At 36.4% G+C, this 23185-nt stretch overlaps 1 protein-coding gene across 1 annotated transcript in view; it reads left to right on the forward strand.

Annotated features, from left to right (window-relative positions):
• Window positions 1-23185, forward strand: part of RAD54B (RAD54 homolog B) — a 119870-nt gene that overhangs the window by 66824 nt on the left and 29861 nt on the right. Inside the window, 5 exon segments of the mRNA XM_021089101.2 lie at window positions 11563-11757; window positions 14646-14921; window positions 17654-17816; window positions 19779-20004; window positions 20273-20480. Coding sequence (XP_020944760.2) covers window positions 11563-11757; window positions 14646-14921; window positions 17654-17816; window positions 19779-20004; window positions 20273-20480 — 1068 coding nt within the window.

The raw sequence follows: 23185 nt of genomic DNA on the forward strand, positions 1-23185 counted from the left end.
TACTTTATTCATAAACACTTAAGCATGAGTATTGTGAACTGGATTTCAATATTTATTTGGGTGTGGGGTTTTTTAGGTAAGAATTACAAACAGTGAAATGTGCAAATCTTAAATGTATCATTTGATGAGTTTGACAAGTGATTATATCTGTGTAGCTTAAACCCACATCAAGATTTAGAATGTTATTGTTACCCCTCAGAAAGTTCTCTCCTGCCCCTTTCTTTTTTTTTTTTGATATTTATAACTTGTATCTTCTCTATTTTTTTTTTTTTTTGTCTTTTGTTGTTGTTGTTGTTGCTATTTCTTGGGCCGCTCCTGCGGCATATGGAGGTTCCCAGGCTAGGGGTTGAATCGGAGCTATAGCCACCGGCCTACGTCAGAGCCACAGCAATGCGGGATCCGAGCCGCGTCTGCAACCTACACCACAGCTCACGGCAACGCCGGATCATTAACCCACTGAGCAAGGTCTCCTGCCCCTTTCTAACCAATCCCCTGGCACCTCAGGCAACCAGTTTTAATTTTTAAAATCCATGCATAAGTTTTGCTTGTTTTAGAACTTAATTTAATTGAAATCATATAGGTTTTTTTTTTTTTTTGTCTTTTTGCCATTTCTTGGGCCGCTCCTGCCGCATATGGAGATTCTTAGGCTAGGGGTCTAATCGGAGCTGTAGCCGCTGGCCTACACCAGAGCCACAGCAACTCGGGATCCGAGTCGCATCTGAGTCTACACCACAGCTCACGGCAACGCTGGATGCTTAACCCACTGAGTAAGGCCAGGGATCGAACCCACAACGTTATGGTTCCTAGTCGGTTTCGTTAACCACTGCGCCACGAAGGGAACTACCCATACCGTATTTTTTTTTTCTGCACCTATGGCATATGGAAGTTCCTGGGTGGGATTGAATCTGAGCCACAGCTGCAATTTCCTTTAACTCACTGCGCCAGGCTGGGGATTGAACCCACACCCCTGCAGTGACCTGAGTTGCTGCAGACAGATTCTTAATTCACTGCACCACAGCAGGAACTCCAAAAATCACACAGTATTTACCTTTGCTTCTGTTTTCTTTCATCCATCTGAATGTTCTTAACATTTATATATCCACTTATCAGTAGTTCATTGCTTTTTGTTGCTGAGTAATATTCCATTTTATAAATAAACCACAGTTTGTTTATCCCTTATCTTTAGATGGGCTTCTGGGCTATTTCTGATTTTGGCTATTATATATATTCTTGTATAAATTTGTTATGGACTTAATGGTGGATTGGGGAAGATACATATTTTAAGTTTTTAAGAAACTGCCAGATCTTTTCTCAAAGCAATTATACCATTTTATACTTCTCTCAATAGTATATGAATTATTATTTTTTAAAATAAAACTTTGCATGTACATTGATTAGAATGTCAGAAATGAAATCAATGAAAAGCTTTTCTGATATTTAAATGAATTAAAAATGCTGGGCAGATAGCTTAGATATCTGGAAATATTGTAGTTTTATGGATTGTTTTCTATTTTAGCACTTATTGCACATATGCTTTGACAAGAGGTATTGAGAAATATGATGAAATATATAGACTCTGCTATGCTTATAAAGTATTCTGAAAACTAATGCAAAGAAATATCTTCTATGTTTGTTTTACACATGATACTTGTACTTAGTTGATATTCATTCTTTTTTGTTAGGTAAACAAAACTATAGATGATTACCAGTTAGAAGGAATTTGTATATTAATGTTTGTGTATTTTTTAGTGTAATAAAAATTTTATGTTTCAAATCTTAAATTTATATTACAGTTATATGTTAATGCATATTAAAAGTTCTGGCCGCTTTTGGTAATTTTGAAACTCAAAAAATACAGTCTGTAAGAGGATTTGCATTTTTTTAAATTGGATTTGATTATATGAGACATTTTATGTTTTATATGCACCATTGAAAACAGAGTATGTGTTTAGAATCGTTAAGAGGGAAAAAGAAAAGGAATATTAAAGCTTTGGGTTTATGGAATATATAATTAAGCCACCTAACTCTAGTGTTAGAACTCATTCATTATGATGATAAGGTCCACTATTAATATTAAAATGGCAGTCTCCTCCTTCCTCTTTTATCAAAGCATGGTTTTAAGCTTTCTTGTGCATCTTGCTGTAGCCATTCAACTCTTCTTTTTTTTTTTTTGTCTTTTTTTGTCTTTTTTTGCCATTTCTTTGGCCGCTTCCGCGGCATATGGAGGTTCCCAGGCTAGGGGTCTAGTCGGAGCTGTAGCTGCCAGCCCACGCCAGAGCCACAGCAATGCAGGATCCGAGCCGAGTCTGCAATCTACACCACAACTCATGGCAACGCCGGATTGTTAACCCACTGAGCAAGGGCAGGGATCGAACCCTCAACCTCATGGTTCCTAGTCGGATTCGTTAACCACTGCGCCACGATGGGAATTCCTCAACTCTTGTTTATGAAGACTATTTTTTTTCTTTTAAAAAAAATGATTGAAGTGTAGTTGATTTACAGAGTTGTGTTAACTTTTGCTGTACAGCAAAGTGATTCACTTATACACACACACACGCATATATATATATATACACACACATTCTTGTTCGTATTCTTTTCCATTATGGTTTATCACAGGATATTAAATATAGTTCCCTGTGCTGTACAGTAGCAGCCTGTTGTTTGTCCAGCCTCTGTATCATAGAGTTTACATCTACTAATCCCAAACTCTGAATCTGTTCCTTGCTCCTTGGCAACCACAGCATGTAAACCATTTTTGGTATTGATTTGGGAAGTACATTATAGGGTTAAGAGAAAAATAGGTCAGAACCAACGTTAGCAATTAAAATTGCAGGTTGAGTGGAATTGTTAGGGGTGATCAGTCTGAGGTTTAGCAAATTGGTCAATATTTTATGCATCACAAGTAGTCTATATATAAGAAGTTATGTTCCATATATGTTTAATTCCTAGTTATCTTCATTCTACTTTTTTTGTACTTATTCACCCTGTCCCTTCCCTGCCCTATGGCCTACATTTAAAGTGGGACTGAATGGGAAAGGGACAAGGGCAAGATGATGCTGATGGTAGTTGACATTCGGAGACCACTTATTGCATGACAACCACTCTTCTCAGTGTTTTACAAATGAATATAATAGGTATTAGTATTATATTCATTTGGCAATTTATAAACTGGCAGAGGGGTAAGTAATTTGTCCAAGGTCACATAGCTAGTAAGGAGCAGACTCAAGATTCAGATTCAGCCTGTCTGGCTCCAGAGTTCATGCTTTTGTCCTCCTTTTGCGATTCTGTAAAAGAAAGGATACAAGTCTGAACATCTTATGTTATTTCAAAGTTATTATAAGAAATTCTCAATTCTCTCACAGTAGCTACTGTCTTTTGTTCTAGTCAGCTTTTTTTTGGGGGGGAAGTATTTGACTCTAGAATGTTTTCCCCAGCCATTTTGATGAAGAGACTGTTTTTATTCCCTCTTTACAGCGATCCTAAGGAATTGCATTTTTCTCTTGGATAACCAAATAAAAAACAGGAACAAATTTTAAAAATGCAGAAAGATATTGTCATTCTTTCATTCAGTGCACAGTGACTACCTCTGGTAGAAATAGTGCAAAAAGAAAACTAATTAAAATTAGCTAAAATTGCACACTACAAAATTTTTTAGAATTCAAAAAATTACCAAAATATCTTGTCTTTTTCGTTAATGCTAAAAACCTCAAAACTTCGTTTGAAAAAATCAGGGTTGGTAAAACAACAAGAATAACACATGACGACTAACATCTAAAAATTGGTAACTTTTTGACTAAAAAGTAATGGATTAATACAGTTTTGATTATATTTGTGCAAAATCTGACCTAGCAAAACTGCATTTGGTAGAAATTATGGTTATAAAAGAAAATTCTTATCGGCAAGAGCTAGTCACTAAAATAGCATACACGGAGAAGTGACGAAGCAAATCTTTGTTATAAGGTTCCTTGAAAATATCCAGAATGTACAATATGTACAATAATGTAGATGAGTTCAAAGTTAATTTATAAGGCTACTTTCTGAATGGAAATTACTTTTAAGGTAATTCTGTTTTAATTTAATATTTTTATAAACACGAATTAAAAATGTGCCTAGAATCAAAATGGCAGTTTTGAAAACTACCTGTTGTTATGGAAATATGGTGGTGAAGAAGATTAAAACAGACCCTCCTCTCAACACTGTATAGTTTAGTGGGAAAGGCTGACATTAAATAATTTATTGCATAATTAGTATCTGAGTTAATACTAAGATGATAAGGCAGATTGATATAATTTAGCAGTCAGGGAAATAATGATTATATATTAAAAAGTCTCACCACTAATAATAAAATTCAAATTAAAATGTTAAGTAAATGCCATTTCTTCCTACTAAATTGGTAAAGATGAATGCTCACACAAAAATCTGTGTATAAATGTCCACAGCAGATTTATTTGTCATAGTCAAGAGCTAGGAACACCTCAACTGTCTTTCAGTATTCCCAACAATAGGAACAAACTTTACAACTTGGGATGGATCTTAGAGATACTCTTGAGGGGGAGAAGCCAGCTTGAAAGGTTATTTACTGTATGATTTCCATTTATTTGACATTCTCAAAAAGACAAAACTATATCGGTGGAAAACAGATAAGTAATTGAATAGGGTAGGGGTGTGACTATAAAGGAATAGCATGAGGGAGTCTCTTGGAGCGATGGAACTCCTCAATATCCTGATTGTGGTGGTGGTGAAATGAATTTATATGTGTAAAATTTATAAAACTGTACACCAAGAGAAAAGGTCAGTACTGTATGATTACTTTAATAATAAAAAATACAGAAAGAAATTTGATAAGGTGATGCTAATATATGGTAGTGGATTGGAGTCTTGGTTATTAGGAATATCATTGGTAATATCGTGCTGCTGTTAAACATTTTTTTAAATTTAGTGATATGGGAAATATATTCATAATAATATATGAAAAGAATGGAAAAATATATAATGTTTCCTAGTATATTAAAGGCACATTTACCCCCAAAGAAAGATATAAAAATTACCCTTTGTTCATACAGCCTCATTAGGGGAGGAAGGCCCAGAAACTGGTGCCATGGCATGGCACTTAAGCCCTTTGCCTACTTGGATTCTGTTCAGGATTTCAGCAGCCTGAATTTTTTCAGGGACTGATGAGTTCATTGGGCCATGCATTCTGGCCACAACTGACTCAGTTGCATATCAATCATAGGATTTCTCAGAAAAAAACCTTGATGGTTCTGAGGATAATTTATTGTTTAAAAATAGTAAAAATTCACTTTCTAAATCCATAATGCCAATGATGAACATAGGAATTATCTGAATTCTAGTAGTGACAATGGGTTTTGGGCTTTTAGGAGATTGGTTTACCTGGCTTGAAGTTGTACAAGTTTTTTTTTAGACGCATGTTTTCTTTATGTTTAACTTTTAAAAACTATTGAGTTGTAATTCACATACCATATAATTCACCCATATAAATTGTATAGTTCATAATTTTTAGTAGTATATTCAGTTATGTGCAACTATTACCATAGTCAATTTTAAAACATTTTAAATACTTCAAAAAAAACCAAAACCCTGTACTCTTTTTAAAAAAAGTATTTTTATTGAAGTGTAATTGATTTCTAATGTTGTGTTTTTGTGTATAGGAAAGTGATTCAGATATATACATATATACATTCTTTTTTGTTATGGTTATAGGATATTGACTATAGTTCCATATGCTATAGAGTAAGTTCTCATTGTTTATCCATTCTTTACATAATAGTTGCATCTACTAATCCCATACTCCCATTCAATCTTTTCCCCCCAACCCCTTGGCAACCACAGGTCTGTTCTCTCTGTCTGTGAGTCTGAGGAAACTTGCACTCTTGAGCTTTCAGCCCCACTTACCCCAAATTTCACCCTTACCTCCCAGCCCTAAACAACCACTAATCTACTTCCTGCCTCTATAGATTTCCCTGTTCTGGACATTTCATATGAGTGGAGTCACGTGATATGTGATTTTGTGATTGGCTTCTTCCATTTAGCATAATGTTTTCAAGGTTCATACTGTTGTAACGTATCAGTATTTTCCTTCTTGTAGCATCAGTTTAATGGACATTTGGGTTATTTCTACCTTTGGGCTTTTGTGAATAATCCTGATTTAAATATTTATGTGTAAATTTTTGTGTGGACATTTTTTCATTTTGCACTTGGGCATATACCTAGGAATGGGACTTGCTAGGTCATATGGTAACTCTAGTCTTTTGGGGAATTGCAAAACTGTTTTCTAAAGTGGCTGCAATATTTTATATTCCCACCGGCAGTGTCTGAAGATTCTAATTTCTCCACTTCGACACCACACATTATTATCTATTTGATACAAATCATCCAAGTGGATGAAGTATAGCTTGTGTTTTTTGCATTTCCAAGATGACTAATGATGTTAAACATCTTTTTATGTGTTTATGGTATATAGTTTTACTAAATTATCTGTTCATGTCTTTTGCTCACTTTCTATTCATTTTTGTCTTATTTTTTAGATGTAAGACTTCTTTATTTTTTTATTTTTATTTTTTGCTTTTTAGGGCTGCACTTGCGGCATGTGGTTCCCAGGCTAGGGGTTGAAGCAGAGCTGCAAATGCCAGTCTACACCACAGCCATAGCAACACAGGATCTGAGCTGTCTCTCTGACCTACACCACAGCTTGGGGCAACACTGGGTCCTTAACCCACTGAGCGAGGCTAGGGATTGAATCCATATCCTCATGGATGCTAGTTGGGTTCGTTACCACTGAACCACAATGGGGACTCCAACATAAGAATTCTTTAGAAAAAATTTTTTTAGAGTTTCCATTGTGGCTCAGTGGGTTAAGAAACTGACATAGTGTCTGTGAGGATGCGTATTGAAACCCTGGCCTCTCTCAGTGGGTTAAAGATCCCGTGTTGCCACAAGCTGCAGCACAGGTTGCAGATACTGAAGATGCAGCTCAGATCTGGTGTTGCTATGGCTGTGGTGTATAGGCTGTCAGCTGTAAGAAAAAGAAAGCAAGAAAAAAAGGGAAAAAATTTTATGTAAAATATAGTTGATTTACACTGTTGTGCCAATTTCTGCTGTACAGCAAAGTGACCCAGTCACACACACACTCATATATATATATATATATACACACATGCACCCATACACATTCTTTTTCTCATATTTTATTATGTTCTATCCCAAGAGACTTGATATAGTTCCCTGTGCTATACAGTAGAATTTCTCATTGCTCATCCATTGTAAATATAATAGTTTGCATCTGCTAAGCCCAAACTCTTGAGTCCATCCCATTCCCTCTCGGCAACCACAGGTATGTTCTCTTTGTCTCTGAATCTGTTTGTGTGTTGAAGATAGGTTCATTTGTGCCATATTTTAGGTTCCGCATATAAATGGTATCGTATGGTTTTGAGACATAAGAATTCTTTATATATTTTGGAGACAAGTCCTTTGTCTTATGTAGGTGTTGTGGTTATTTTTATCCTTCTATTGCTTACCTTTTTATTTTCCTAATAGCATCTTTCAAAAAGCAAAATTTACAAATTCTGATGAAATTGAATATATAATTTTTTTTTGTATTTATTTATTTATTTTTGTCTTTTTGCCTTTTCTAGGGCTGCTCCCTTGGCATATGGAGGTTCCCAGGCTAGGGGTCTAATTGGAGCTCTAGCCACCAGTCTACACCACAGCCACGGCAACACAGGATCCAAGCCGCGTCTGCGACCTACACCGCAGCTCCGCAGCTCACGGCATTGCTGGATCGTTAACGCACTGAGATAGTTAGTTAGGCCAGGGATCTAACCTGCAACCTCATGGTTCCTAGTCGGATTCGTTAACCACTGCACCATGACGGGAACTCCAATTTTTTGTGTTTTTTAATGCATTTGTTTTATAACAAACTTTTGCCTACTTCAAGATTACAAATATTTTTTCCTACAACTTTCTCGTACAAATCTGTAGTTTCAGGTTTTATGTTTAGGCCTGGGATCCTTTTTGAGTTAAATTTTGTGTACAGGATGAGTTGATGGTTAATGTTCATCTTTTTCCATGTAGATATCCAGGTGACTTAACAACATTTGTTGAAAAGACTGTCCTGGAGTTCCTGTTGTGGCTCAGTGATAACGAACCCCACTAGTATCCATGAGGACATACATGAGGACATAAGTTTGATCCCTGGCCTCAATCAATGGGTTAAAGTATCTGGCATTGCCGTGAGCTGTGGTATAGGATGCAGAAAGCTTGGATCTGGCGTTGCTATGGTTGTGGTGTAGGCTGTCGGCTGCAGCTCTGATTTGACCCCTAGCCTAGGAACTTCCATATGCCGTAGGTGTGGCCCTAAAAAAAGACAAAAAAAAAAAAAGACAAAAAAAAAAAAGAAAAAAGACTTTCCCTTTCCCACTGAATTCATTTCATCAGTTTTGTTGAAAATCAATTGGCTGTATCCATGACTGTCTATTTCTGGCCACTATTTTGTTGCATTGATCTGTATGTCTTTTTATTTTTTCAGTACCAAAGTATCTTTGTTATCATTGCGTGATAGTAAATGTTGAAATCAGTAAGTCCTCCTACTTTGTTCTTTTTAAAAAAGCCACTTGATTATTCATGTTCTTGTGTTTTCATATAAATTTTATTTATTTATTTATTTATTTAGTCTTTTTGCCTTTTTTCTTGAGCCGCTCCCACAGCATATGGAGGTTCCCAGGCTAGGGGTCGAATCCGAGCTGCAGCCACTGGCCTACGCCATAGCCACAGCAACGCGGGATATGAGTCATGTCTGCGACCCACACCACAGCTCACGGCAATGCCGGATCCTTAACCCACTGAGCAAGGCCAGGGAACGAACCCGCAACCTCATGGTTCCTAGTCGGATTTGTTAACCACTGCGCCACAATGGGAACTCCTCATATAAATTTTAGAATCGACTTATTTTCTACCAAAATATCTTGATGTTTGATTGGTATTGTGTTGTACATAGAAATTATTTTGGGGAGAATTGCTGTCTTAAAATTTATATATCCAATCTGTGAAATAGGAGCTTTTAAAATTTAGATTGTTGTTAATGTCTTTAATTTTCACTGTAGAGGTCTAGATTTTTTTTTTAGATATATTCCGAAGTATTTCATACTTTTTTTGGGGGGGGAAGGGGCTATTGTGAATGGAGTATTAAAAATTTTATTTTCCAATTATTTATTGTTAGTCTATTATGAATACAGTTGATTTTTACATAGGAACCTGGCGTCCTGTGAGCTTGCTAAATTTGTTTCATTAGTTCTAGTCATTCGTTTTTAGGTTCCATGCGTATCTCTATGCAAATAACTTTATTATCTGAACATAGGTATATTTTTACTTCTTCCTTTGTTTCTTTTTTCATGTTTTTATGGCTGCACCCATGGCATATGGAAGTTCTCAGGCTAAGGGTCAAATTGAAGCTGCAGCTTGCGGCAATGCTGGATCCTTAACCCACTGAGCAAGGCCAGGGATCAAACTCTGTGTCCGCATGGATACTAAATGGGTTCTTAACCACTGAGCCGCAGCAGTAACTCTCTTAATTCTTCCTTTCTGATCTTCATGCTTTTTGTTTTTATTGCTTTATTGTATTGGCTAGGACTTCCAGGAAAACATTGAATAGAAGTTGTGAAAAATGGGTTTTCTTCCCCCCACCCCCAATCTCAAGGTTTTTTTTTTTTTTTTCATTTTCTTTCCCTGTTTAAGTAGATAGTATATTTTAAAAGGTAAAGTAAATTTTTTTTTTTTGAAAATTCTGTTGTTTTGATAGCATTGCGGGGTCAAGGGTGGATTTAGTAAAAGATATAGTGAGTATCTCTTCAGTAATGTGGGAATGAGATTTTGTTCTCTTCAGCTAGAGTAACTTTAATCTAGTCATTGAAAATATAGTATACAAGTTAGGTGAGAAAAAGGAGCTAGGGCTCAGTATGAGGGTGGTCTGTCTTTCTCATAGAGGTGCTGGTATTCTAACGGCCAAGGGAAAAAGAAGAAATAAGCAGAGAAATAAGGGGGGAATTTTGTTTCTAGTGCTAAGTGTACTTTGAATTAATAGATAACTTTAGAGTGTTTTTGCTCCAAAATACTAAAAGATACCATCATTTAGAATATCATATACATACCTTTCAAGCTATTCTGCTGTTACTCTTTGTTTTATTATGTTTTAAGTTGAAGCATAATTTGCCTGCAATAAATTATATAGCTCTTAATTGAGCAGTGATGATTCTTATTAATTGTATATACCCATGTACATACACCAGTCAGAACAAGTTCCTTTCTCCTGTCACTTTCCAGTCAATTTCCCAACTACAGAGGCAGCAACCACTTCCTGGTTTCTATCACCATAAATTAGTTTCCCCATTGCCGGAGAATTTTCTGTGTTAGGCTGTTTGGATATATATATAATGATTTTTATTTTTTCCATTATAGCTGATTTACAGTGTTCTGTCAATTTTCTACTGCACAGCAAGGTGACCTCGTCACATATAGATGTATACATTCTTTTTTCTCACATTATCATGCTCCATCACAAGTGACCGGACATAGTTCTCAGTGCTATACAATAGGATCCCATTGCTTACCCAATCCAAAGGGAACAGTTTGCATCGATTAGCCCCAAATTCCCAGTCCCTCCCTGTCCCTCCCCACCCCAACTCTCGGCAACCACAAGTCTTCTCCATGTCCATGATTTTCTTTTTGGTGGAAAGGTTGATTTGTGTCATATATTAGATTCCAGATATAAGTGAAATCATATGGTATTTGTCTTTCTCTTTCTGACTTACTTCACTTAGTATGGGAGTTTCTAGTTTCTAGTTTCTAGTTCCATCCATGTTGCTGCAAATGGCATTATTTTGTTCTTTTTTGGATATGTTTTTATAAGGTATTACTAGAAATGATTTCAAGACAAGTATAGACCTTTGCAAAAAGAAACTTTTTGTTTCCTGATATGATACTGAATTCTAACATTCAGTGGCCCAAACTAATTGTTCTCTAACTAGGAGAGAGTATTTTAGTGAAATTTAGTCTGATTGCTAATTTGTTGTTTTACCTTTGTCTTTATTTAAGAAAACCACAGGTTCTTCTTTCAGAGAACTTTGTGATCTTAAATTCCTTTCCCTTGATTTATCATGTCACTGTTAATTAAATTGGTTGTTTATTCAAAATGTGATTTTAAGTATTTTTTCATGGATACTGAAATTTTAACTACTAAAGGTTAAAATTTTGAAGTAGTTAGAGAACTACTAGATCTTTACTAGAGTTTTAAAAAGTTGGCAGTGATTATTATGTTATTCTACTTCAACTGAGTTTATACAACTTTGGGATGATAGGAAATTTACATTCATTGTACTCATGGTAGTACTAGTACCTGACATTTGAATTTCTATGTTTATAAATTGCTAACATGAGTATGAGAAAAGTATTCTTTCCTACGTAATCTGACTTGTGTTTTTATGTTGTTGAATGATCTTACTACTTAAAGTCATCTTTAATAATGTGGCTTTTATTTTTTTATTCTAGCTCATTCAGCCCCTAAAGAAGTAATAGTGTCTAATGGACAAGAAGAGGAACCTGATAGCCTGGTTAAATATTTCAGTGTTGTTTGGTGTAAGGCTTCAAAGAAAAAACACAAAAAGTGGGAAGGTGATGCTGTTCTTATTGTAAAAGGAAAGTCATTTGCATTAAAGGATTTGGAAGGCAAAGACATTGGAAGAGGTATTGTGATATTACCTGATGTTGATTTGGTCTAATATTACTATCTTATCTCTGGCTATGAATTGAAAGATAATTGGGTTTTACAAAGGAGTTCTTTAATTGACTTTCATGTCTAAATATCTCATAAACAAAATTTTCTCATAATAGTCAGTCTGACAATCTGCGTTTACTGGCTCAGTGAGGTGAGTCTCATCCCATGATTTCATTTTCTCCAAAAACAAAGTGGCCAGACAGGTACATATATAGTTATTTTGGAATTTTTCAGAGATGAAACAGTTTGTCTTGGTGTGGTTTTCATCTCTCTCTTTCTCTCTTTTTTTTTTCCCCAGAATGCTGAGTGAGTAAAAGTTAAAAAGATTGATATCAGGAGTGGAATGATATTTAACTTCAATGATACCTAATAAAAGTTTGAAAATAGCAAGGAGATAATGGCTAGGCATAACCTAGATTATCACATCTAAACTGGAGTTTACCATTGTTTCCATTATAAAATCTTGCCAGCATGATTTGTACAAGTTAGCCCATAAATCCAGAGTACTAAACACCAACCATGGTTTTTTTGCATTGTCTCTTACTGTTCAGTTCTGAGCATGGTGCATAATTATAGAATCTATTCTCCCTGCTCACCCATTCATTTGAAAATATCACAGTTTTTAGTTTTCAGTAACTGTCACATGCTAAGCACTATGCTAGGAGTAAACATTCAAAGATAGATGTAGTTTATATTTAGTGGGGAAGGGACAATGTAATTGACTATTAGGAAGCACTAAGATAATTGTTTCAGTGAGAATTTCTGCCAAGCACAATAAGAGCATGCATAGAAAGACCATTTAAGTCTGCCTAGGAGGCTAGGGGAAAACTTCATAGGTGTTACTGTTTAAGATAATATTTGAAGTATGAATAGTGTTGTAGGGTATGAGAAAGGGGAATAACATACGCACAGGCATAAAGGTAGGAGAAAGTTAAAATTACTTCAGTGTTTCAGGGGTGTAGTACGTGAAGGGCAGTGACGGAGGGGCAAGAGTTGAAGCTGAATGGAATTATCAGCAATAGAATTTTTTATTGAAGTAGAATTGATTTACAATATTGTATGCAGTAGAATCTTTTATCATAAAAATATTGAACAAATATTATATACGTAGTGTTATGCTTAGTGTCTAGAGAAAATAAAAAGAAAAATTACGGTATACATTCCATGTTGTTGCTTAAGGTAGATTGAGCCTAAATTTTGGGAGAACTTATGTATATGTATTAGGTGAATTTATATTTTAAAGTAAAAATTATCAAATTATCCTGTAATATCTCTTACCCATAAGATGTAGTATATATGGTTAGTATATATGTATAGTTTGTGGTAAAATAAACTTTCCATTGCAAGTAGCCAAAAATGCAAATTATTTTTTTTAATTTTTTATTTATTTATTTATTTTTTGTCTTTTTGTTGTTGTTGTTGTTATTTTTGCTATTTTTTCGGCCGCTCCCGCGGCATATGGAAGTTCCCAGGCTAGGGGTTGAATCAGAGCTGTAGCCACCGGCCTACGCCAGAGCCACAGCAACGTGGGATCCGAGCCACGTCTGCAACCTACACCACAGCTCATGGCAACGCCGGATAGTTTAACCCACTGAGCAAGGGCAGGGACCGACCCCGCAACCTCATGGTTCCTAGTCGGATTCGTTAACCACTGCGCCACGACGGGAACTCCCAAAAATGCAATTTAAATTATAAACAGTTTGTTTTTGCTCTGAGTACATACGTAGTATCACTTACGGTGCTTTTAAAACAATGCCAGTGCTTAGTCCTTGACCTTGGAGGCTGTGATTATTTGGTCTGGTTGGTGGGGATGGAGACTGGACATAAATATATTTTAGGTTTCCAGGTGGCTCTCATACCCAGCAGTTGAAAAACACTGGTTTAAACACTGAATGAAGTTTTATTGGCTTTCAAAGTGAAAACATCCAAACATAAGACTTGGTTGCTTAATTATAGGAATAAATATATCAACCTGGAGATAATCTTGCAAGTTATTGCCTATAATGCAAGCAATTTTTCTTTTAAATAAATTGGATAAATAGCATTTAAATACATTTTCCTACATGGAAAAGACACTAGGAAAACTGCAGACTGGAGGGAGGGCTGGAATTGCAAACATTTTGTGATAATGTAGTCAGATTCATTTGACTCCATCATTACACAATACCCAGAAAAGAACAAGTGTGGGAAACAAAGTTCAGGAGTTTTAAGAAAGCCTTGCGGAGATTTAGAGATGTTTGAGACAATCATATGATTCAAAATGAAATGAGAGATCTTGGAGTGACAGAGGCTGCTGAAGATACCTCAAAATTAAGTTTATTCCTGTTGCTCATTTTCAGGTCATTAATAGTAATTGGATCAATAGTGTTGGATTCTACGTGAAGATAAAACTATAATTGTCATTAATGTGGAGAGATCAACACTGTTGTTGAATTGAGCTCTTTTGGGGAATGGAGGAATCAGTCTTTGGCATTTAGGAACGCCAGCCAAATAACTTCTTATATCAGAGGTTTATCATAAGTGATTGAAGGATATATATTGTGTGGTTACCAGTTGGCACAGATTGTAAATATTAGCTCATATGCCGTGGGTGTGGCCCTAAAAAAAAAAAAAAGCCTTGCCTCTTTAAAGCTTGGCTAATTTTTATACATGTATAATTATTTGTTCTTTCTGATTTGTGTGTACGTGTTTAAACTAAAATGATAAATTATGTTTTTATTCTGGCTAATGGGTTATACAAGGCTATTTATGTTCAAAGTACAGTTTTCATTCTGTACAATTATAGGAAGAGACTATGGTTAACACTTAGTCATCTTAGAGTTTCAATAAATTAATTTTCTTTCTTCTCAATTTAAAGGCATTGGATATAAATTTAAAGAACTTGAAAAGATTGAAGAGGGTCAAACAATGATGATTGGTGGAAAAGAAATAGAAGTCATGGGTGTAATCTCTCCAGATGATTTCAGCAGTGGCAGATGTTTTCAGCTTGGACTTTCTGGGGCCTTAAATTCTTCTCAAACTCCCAAGAAGTGTACCTCTAACCCTTTTAAAAGTGTCTGTAAACTAAGTTCAAAGGAAAATAGACAGAATGGCTTCCAGAATTGCAAACCACGTCATGATCCATATGCACCAAGTAAGATTTAACAGCTAATTTGAATATTCTGTTTATACTGTCTAAAGATTTTTTTGGTATGTGAATTTAAGGTTTAAGTTTTTCTTTCAAGTTTTTTCGGGGGAGCTCCCACTATGGCGCAATGGGATTGGCAGCGTCCTGGGGGTGTTGGGATGCAGGTTCGATCCCTGGCCCCGCACAGTGGGTTAAGAATCCGGCACTGCCACAGCTGTGGCTTAGGTTGCAACTGAGGCTTGTATCTGATCCTGGCCCAGGAACTCCATATGCCACTGGGTGGCCACAAAAAAATTTTTTTCAGGTGAAAGTATATATATTCTTCATGTAAATCTAACATAAGGGATAATGTTGAAGTTGAATGACAATGTGGTTTGAGAATTATTTCATAAGTAAATGTACAGTTCCAAGAATATAGTAATCAAGATGCTATACATGTGTTGAAGGAAGATTATACAACTTGTAGATGTATACACACATACGTACATATGTATGATTTTGAAAAGAATCTTAATATCTTTAGTAGGGAGAAAAATTAGTAAATTCATGAATTAGGAATATTTTTAAACTTCCATTTTGAAGACCATGTGCTTTGATCACATGTATTAGTGAGTAGCAGTTTAATTCAGCATTAAAGTGTTGAAAGGTGAGATGTCATATAAAGAATTAAAATTTTATTCATGAGAATTCAATCAAGTCACTTTTTACATTAATACGTTTTTTTTGTCTTTTTTTTTGGTCTTTTCTAGGGCTGCCCCCGTGGCATATGGAGGTTCCCAGGCTAGGGGTCTAATTGGAGCTGTAGCCGCCGGCCTACACCACAGCTACAGCAACTCAGGATCAAGCCAAGTCTGTGACCTACACCACAGTTCACGGCAACACTGGATCCTTAACCTACTGATTGAGGCCAGGGATCGAACCTGCAACCTCATGGTTCCTAGTGGGATTTGTTAACCACTGAGCCACGACGGGAACTCCTGTCTTTTGTCTTTTTAGGGCTTCACCTGTGGCATATGGAGGTTCCCAGGCTAGGGGTCTAATCGGAGCTATTGCTGCTGGCCTACACCAGAGCCACAGCAATGCCAGATCCGAGCCCTATCTGTGACCTACACCACAGCTCACTGCAACGCTGAATCCTTAACCCACTGAGCGAGGCCAGGGATCGAACCCACAACCTCATGGTTCCTAGTGGAATTTGTTTCCTCTGTGACACCAAGGGAACTCTACACATTAATTAATTTAATTTAAAAGTTACATTAAAAATGAAACCTAGTCTGTTTACGACTTTAAAATTTGATTGTTCAGTCAACAAGTATTTCTTTCTTTCTTTTTTTTTTTTTTGTCTTTTTGCCATTTCTTGGGCCGCTCCCGTGGCATATGGAGGTTCCCAGGCTAGGAGTCGAATCGGAGCTGTAGCCGCCGGCCTACACCAGAGCCACAGCAACGCGGGATCCGAGCCGCGTCTGTGACCTGCACCACAGCTCACGGCAACACTGGATCCTTAACCCACTGAGCAAGGGCAGGGATTGAACCTACAACCTCATGGTTCCTAGTTGGATTTGTTAACCACTGAGCCACGACGGGAACTCCTGGGGCCATTTCTTGATTAGAAATCCACAAAGCATGTCTTATTTTGCTCCTGGGATATAGGGTAAAACCCAAGGGTTATGTGTTCTATTTTTACTCCTTAGTCCCCTACTTGCTAGGAAATGACCTCAAAAATGAGAGCTCCTTTTGGTTGCTCAGAAACCTAGGAAGATCCACAGAAAACTTTCCTCCAGGTGATTGCTATGGGTAAACATGACCAGACTCTCATTCCTATGACTTTATATTTCTGCACTGATGGATATTTATTTAATCTCCTGGAACCTATTTTTTTAAATTTCCTTTTCTCATATTTATTCTTCTCTTTTTGTTTGTCTGTTTTTTACAATCTATTTTATTTTTTTAACCGTGATGTACATTTAACCAAATGTATCCAAAAAATAATTTTGATGAGTTTATTATCTCATTTCAGATTTATAAATTGTGACCGGCTCTCTAGTTATATTTAATTTTGGTTTTCGAGTGATTTTTAAAATAAATCTTTTAAATCGTATTAGCATATTTCTAAAGAATTACATTATTTGATGGTTACTTCATGCTGCTTTGCAAAGACTCATGAATGAAGTAATTAACTTTAAGCAAATAATGTTGGTGAAGTCAATGGAAAATTTGTCATTCTTTTCAGTTCTTCCGATTAATAAGAGTAATGGTCATTGTTAGTGGGTACAGGACTGAAAATAAAGAGACCCTTTATATTAAATTTGGAGAGCCTTTCCAGAATAAGAAGCTGTGAGCGTTAGCAGGAACATCTTGGCAAAATTCCAGCCTGTGCTTTCAGTTGGAAATAGTTCTTTTTGTTCTGAATACTGAACTGTTAAGTGTTGTGGCTTACTAAATTCTTTATTAGACAATAGTGAATTTCAGTTGTTTCATAAAGTTTGGAAAGCTCCTTGCATTTAAGTTTGGAAAGCTCTTTGTAATTCTTTGCATGAAATCTTACATCCATAAGTCATGAGATTTTTCTTTTTTAATTTTGTACCTTTGCTTAGCATTGATGTACTGAATTTCAAATTTTTTTTTGTCACAAATGATGGCAAACAGTTCTACCTTCTGAGTAACTGAAGCAAGATGATTTAATTACTGACAAAGTGAATTGGAATATGTTTATAATTATACTTTACTTTTTTCTTAAGATTCCCTTGTTATGCTACGACCAGATAATAATCACCAGTGGATGTTCAATAAGAACCATTTTCCTATTGTGGATGTAGTAATAGATCCTCACCTTGTGTATCACCTTCGACCACATCAGAGAGAAGGAATCATATTCCTTTATGAATGTGTGATGGGAATGAGGTAGGAAAATAATTTGTTTAGTCTAATCTGAACTTTACCTTGTAACATAATGGTTTTTTAGGAAGAGCCTGATATATAATGCATCTCAGTGGGTACATCATGAATTCTATTTTGGTAGGCATGGCAAATGGTAATTAATGTGTGCATTTTTTCCACAAGTGGTTCTTGATGCTGTGTGCCAGACATCTTGCTAGGAGCTAGGCATATAGCTTATGAGGATTTTGGAAAAGGTTTTCTTCTTGTCTCAGCTCTACTTAAAAAAAAAAAAAAAAAAAAAGAGTCCCTCCTCCCCTTTTACTTTGTTTGTTTGTTTGTCTTTTTAGGGCCACCCTGCTACATATGGAAGTTTCCAGGCTAGGGGTCGAATCAGAGCTGTAGCCGGTGACCCACACCACACCCCCAGCCACAGCAACGCCAGATTTGAGCCGAGTCTGCGACCTATACCACAGCTCACAGCAACGCTGGATCCTTAACCCACTGAGCGAGGCCAGGGATTGAATCTACATGCTCATGGTTACTAGTCAGATTCATTTCCGCTGAGCCAGATGAAAACTCCCCTCCTCCCCTTTTAAAATTGAATTTTCTTAGAGAATTGTAGTTGAAGTACCAGTGAAGTAGAAGACACACACACACACACACACACACACACACACACACATACATACATTCCAGACAAACGAGGTAGAAAAGAATCAAAGGTCTCTGCTAACATCTTAGTAGATTTCCTTCCAGTCCTTTTCCGCTTTGTTCTTAAAGCATAGGACCTTGATTTTTATATTGGTCTTAGAGTTGGGATTGTAAATTGCCTTAGACTCAAAGAAGCCTTTGAATGGTGACAAATTCAGGGAAAACTATGTCCTAGAAAACTTTCTAGATTCATGTTCTCTCTCAAATCTGCTCTTCTTTGTGGAGATCTATCTCAGCTGGCTTGAGAATTCATCTTTGATTTCTTCTCTCTCATCTTCTCTATCTAATCAAACCTGAACTTTTAATTATTTTGACCTCCCAAGTATCATTTGGTTTCTAATAGTTCCTGGCACCTCACTGTAGCAGCCCTAGTAATGGATGCCATAAAATTATATTTTATATGGATTATGCAATGGCTTCTAACTTGTGCATCTTCTTCTGATGCTCCTCAAATTCATTCATTTATTGCCACCAGCTAGCTTTTTCTGAAAACAGTTCTGAACATGGCATTTCCTTGCTTAAAATTATTACAGCTGAGAGCAGTGTTTCCTATTCTGCGATATGCACTCCACTGGGTGGTGTGTGGCATCATTTTAGGTGTACATGACAATGCCAGATCTGTAACCTGCTCGAACCACCAGGGAACTCCCTATTTTTAACTTTCTTTTTTGGGGGGGGCGGTGCACCTGCAGCATGTGGAAGTTCCCAGGCTAGGGATCAAACCTGCACCACAGCTGCCATCCAAGCTGCTAGAGTGACAATGCCAGATCCTTAACCTACTGTACCACAAGAAAACTCCTGTAGTGAATTTCTATTTACCTTTAAAACTCTGCCCAAGGTTCATTTTCTTCCAGCGAAGCCTTCTTGCTCCCTTCCCTCCACTGTGAAAGGGTGGATCACTATTTTCTTTCTGCCACTCACTATGTTTCAGTTAACTGGCATCTTGCAGTGGCAAATTGTTGAACTAAAATAATAATAATAGTGGCTATAATTCATGTTTGTAATTTTTTGGTCTACACTTTGAAATGGAAAACATAAAATTGTTAATTTCAATTTGTTTTAGTAATTTAGTTGACAATAAGTACATCATAAATATAATTACCAGAGATGCAAAAGAGGGGTATGTCATAAATTAGCTGTAAAAGTCTTTAGTGGGGCTAGTATTCATCCTAGTTACAAAATACTAGCTTCTGGTTCTTGACTAATAGGTAATGATATTAGGGACATAAAATATATTCACTTCTTGATTAAAGGAAGTGTAATTATTTCTAACAGGGTGAACGGCAGATGTGGAGCTATTCTTGCTGATGAAATGGGTTTAGGGAAAACATTGCAATGTATTTCACTCATCTGGACTCTACAGTGTCAGGGACCCTATGGCGGGAAGCCAGTAATAAAGAAGACACTTATTGTTACACCTGGAAGCTTGGTGAATAATTGGAGGAAAGAATTTCAAAAATGGTTAGGAAGTGAAAGAATCAAGATATTTACTGTTGATCCGGTAAGAAACTTTTAAAAGTTTAGCCTTGGTCATTTTCTAAATCTCTAGCTTTTCAAATCAATTCTGCAGTTTCATTCTCTATGTGGTGGCAGTTTTTAAGTATATGTAACTCTCCCACTCCTTTGCAGGTAAATGGAATCTTGCCCTGTAATTTGGTTATGAGTTAACATATTCTAATACTTAGTTAATGGTTGTCAGGCATATGCTGCTTAAGTTTGATCTGACAGTTTCTACCCGTGATTTTTAAGTATTACCTTTTTGTTTTTAGGACCACAAAGTAGAAGAATTCACCAAATCACCTTTGTATTCTGTTCTTATCATCAGTTATGAAATGTTACTTCGATCCCTGGATCAAATTAAGAATATAAAATTTGATCTTCTAATTTGTGACGAAGGGCATCGTTTGAAGAACAGTGCCATTAAGACAACTACAGCCCTCTTTAGCCTCCCTTGTGAGAAAAGGATAATTCTAACTGGTCTGTATTTACTTTTGGGAAGACATGATAGAATTTTTGCCTAGCAAATACACAACACTTTTAATATAATGTTTGGCATCCAAAGAATTGATGGTGTTGGATTGAATTCATACTAATAAGCCTGAGTTAGCTGAGTCTTGATAGGATTCTGAATTATCACATCCCTCTGTAATGTTCTGCAACCCAGATTTTGGAGGTTTTTGTTTTTTTGGTTTGTTTGTTTTTTGTTTTTGTCTTTTGGCCATTTCTAGGGCCACTCCCGCGGCATATGGAGGTTCCGAGGCTAAGGGTCCAATCGGAGCTGTAGCCGCCAGGCTACGCCACAGCAATGCCAGATCTGAGCCGCTTCTGCGACCTACACCACAGCTCACGGCAACGCTGGATCCTTAACCCCCTGAGCAAGGCCAGGGATTGAACCTGAAACCTCATGGTGCCTAGTCAGAGTCATTAACCACTGGGCCACGACGGGAACTCCAGATTTTGGAGTTTTTTGAGGAATAAATGCAATGGTATCATGGTATAGAAAGGAGGAGATGCGGCTGGATGGCCTATGCTTGGTTTTCAAGTATGGCATTTATAGTTAGGCAACTTTGGGCAATTTATACTTTTCTGTACATCAGTTTCCTAATGTATGAAATAGGGATGGTTATTCCCTCTATTTCCTGGAGTTGTGTGGGTCAAATGAGTCAATCCACATAAAGTTCTTGGAAAACTCCCCTATACATGATAGATGTTTAATATAAATACCTGTTATTTTTCTATCTTTGTGCTCTATGTATATAGTTTATTGCTGGCCAAAACTTCTGGTCCAGACTCTCTGCTCTGGAAAGGTGAGATAGACTGTGTGTAAATACAAGAGTCCTTTTGTACTCATTCCTATTAAGCTTAACGCCTAGACTCAAATTAGACATGAGTAGCTCAATATAGCTTTTCTCCCACACCTCACTGTGGGCTTGTGTGGCCCTTGCAATTTGCCATTCTGGTAGCAGAAGAAAGAAGGGAATTGTATTCATTACTAATGTTTATACACCCCCCCCCCCATTTTCTGTTCAAGGCACTCCTTGAGTAGCTACGGAGTTAAAAAGATTAACATTCAAAGGGGAAAGAAAAAGAAATAAAAGAGTGATAACTAATATTACTTTTAGGTAATAATAATAATAGATAATAGAATAATAGATAATGTCCTTTAGCAAAAAATGGACAGTTTTAATATTCTCAATAATAAGCAAATACCAATTCAACTAGTATTATGAATTAAATTTAATATTTTCAGTAGAAAATGATGCTGGGGCTTTATTTGAAGGATTGGCCTAATAGTGACCACTGAGATAATTTCCTTTGAGGAATTGGCTTTGCCCCCTTATTTGTACTTTGCCTTCTTCAGCTTGTTTCTGCTTTCCTGTCCTTGTCCCTGTTGCTCTTGAGCTGTGAATTTATGTGAAAACTAGCACTAATAAATCTTTTACATTTAGAAATACTTACAGTTGGTTTTTATCGCCTTGGAATTGCCCAAATAAATTCTTCTTTTTCATAGTGGCAGGATATCTCACCACCAAGGTGATTTGTGTCTTACTCTGGTAGTAACATTTGTGTATGAGTATGTTCAGTGCTACGTACATAATAGATGCTCAAAAACTAAGAATCAAATGAAAGTAATTTTGAGTTTGTTTCCTGGTATTGTCTAGCCCAGTGCTATGGAGAATATTTAGTTACCATTTACTGGAATGTGTAGTGGTTAAGATTCATTTTGCTTAATAGAGGTGCGTTAGACTTCTGGGGCTGCCATAACAAAACACCATGGCACAGACATACACACAGAGATATGTATATATATTGTTGTGTTATAACATTCTTAGAAACTAGAGCATGGAAATCATCCTCTAATCTCAACTTCTTAATAAATGTTAGCACTTTGTTATGTTTCATTATTCACATACACACACATGCAGAAAACATGAGTCATATTTCTTTATTTTTATGTATACATATGAAATACATCTTTATAGGCATATATATGCACATAAAAATATACTTAATGGGAACATTTTCCTATGGCTGCTGCATAATTTGAAATGTGGTGGTGAATATCTATTACAAGCATATGCTTTTTCTATATAGATGCCAAAAGTGGAATTATAGAACCTAAAGGGAAAGTAGTATGAATATGTATAAAGAGCTTTTAGAGCTTTTTTTTTTTTTTTTTTTTTTTTTTCCACACCTTTGGCATATGGCCAGGGATCAAATCTGAGCTGCAGCTGCAACCTATGCTACAGCTGTGGCAATACTAGATTCTTAACCTGTTGCACCAGGTCAGGAATTTAACCCTTGCCATGGAGACAACGCCAGCTCCTTGGCCTGCTGTGTCACAGCAGGAATTCCTGTTAGAACTTCTTATGGAGATAATAAATGAGAATATAGGTGTAGGTTATTGGTAATCTTCCAGTTCTTGGGTTGGATGGTAGATTTATGCCTCCTTAAAAAATAAGCAATTGAAAAAAAAAGCTTTTATTGCTGGGATGGCGGTAGGTTAGGAATTTTCTGTTTCCCTAGAAGTTTTACTTCTATAGCTCTGCCAGTAGTTTTAGTAAACAAAATAGTTTTAGTAAATGAAATAGTTTTAGTAAACAAACTTTACTTGAAAATCTTCAGTGTTTCTTTTTTTCCTTTCACAGGATATCGCTGCTTAACTTTACCTTTTTCCTATA

The sequence above is a fragment of the Sus scrofa genome, chromosome 4 (genome assembly GCF_054392235.1).
Source record: "Sus scrofa isolate SSC_HxYL_T2T_F1_AM1 chromosome 4, Sscrofa_HxYL_maternal_Yorkshire_Landrace_v2.0, whole genome shotgun sequence".
Classification (NCBI taxonomy): Eukaryota; Metazoa; Chordata; class Mammalia; order Artiodactyla; family Suidae; genus Sus; species Sus scrofa.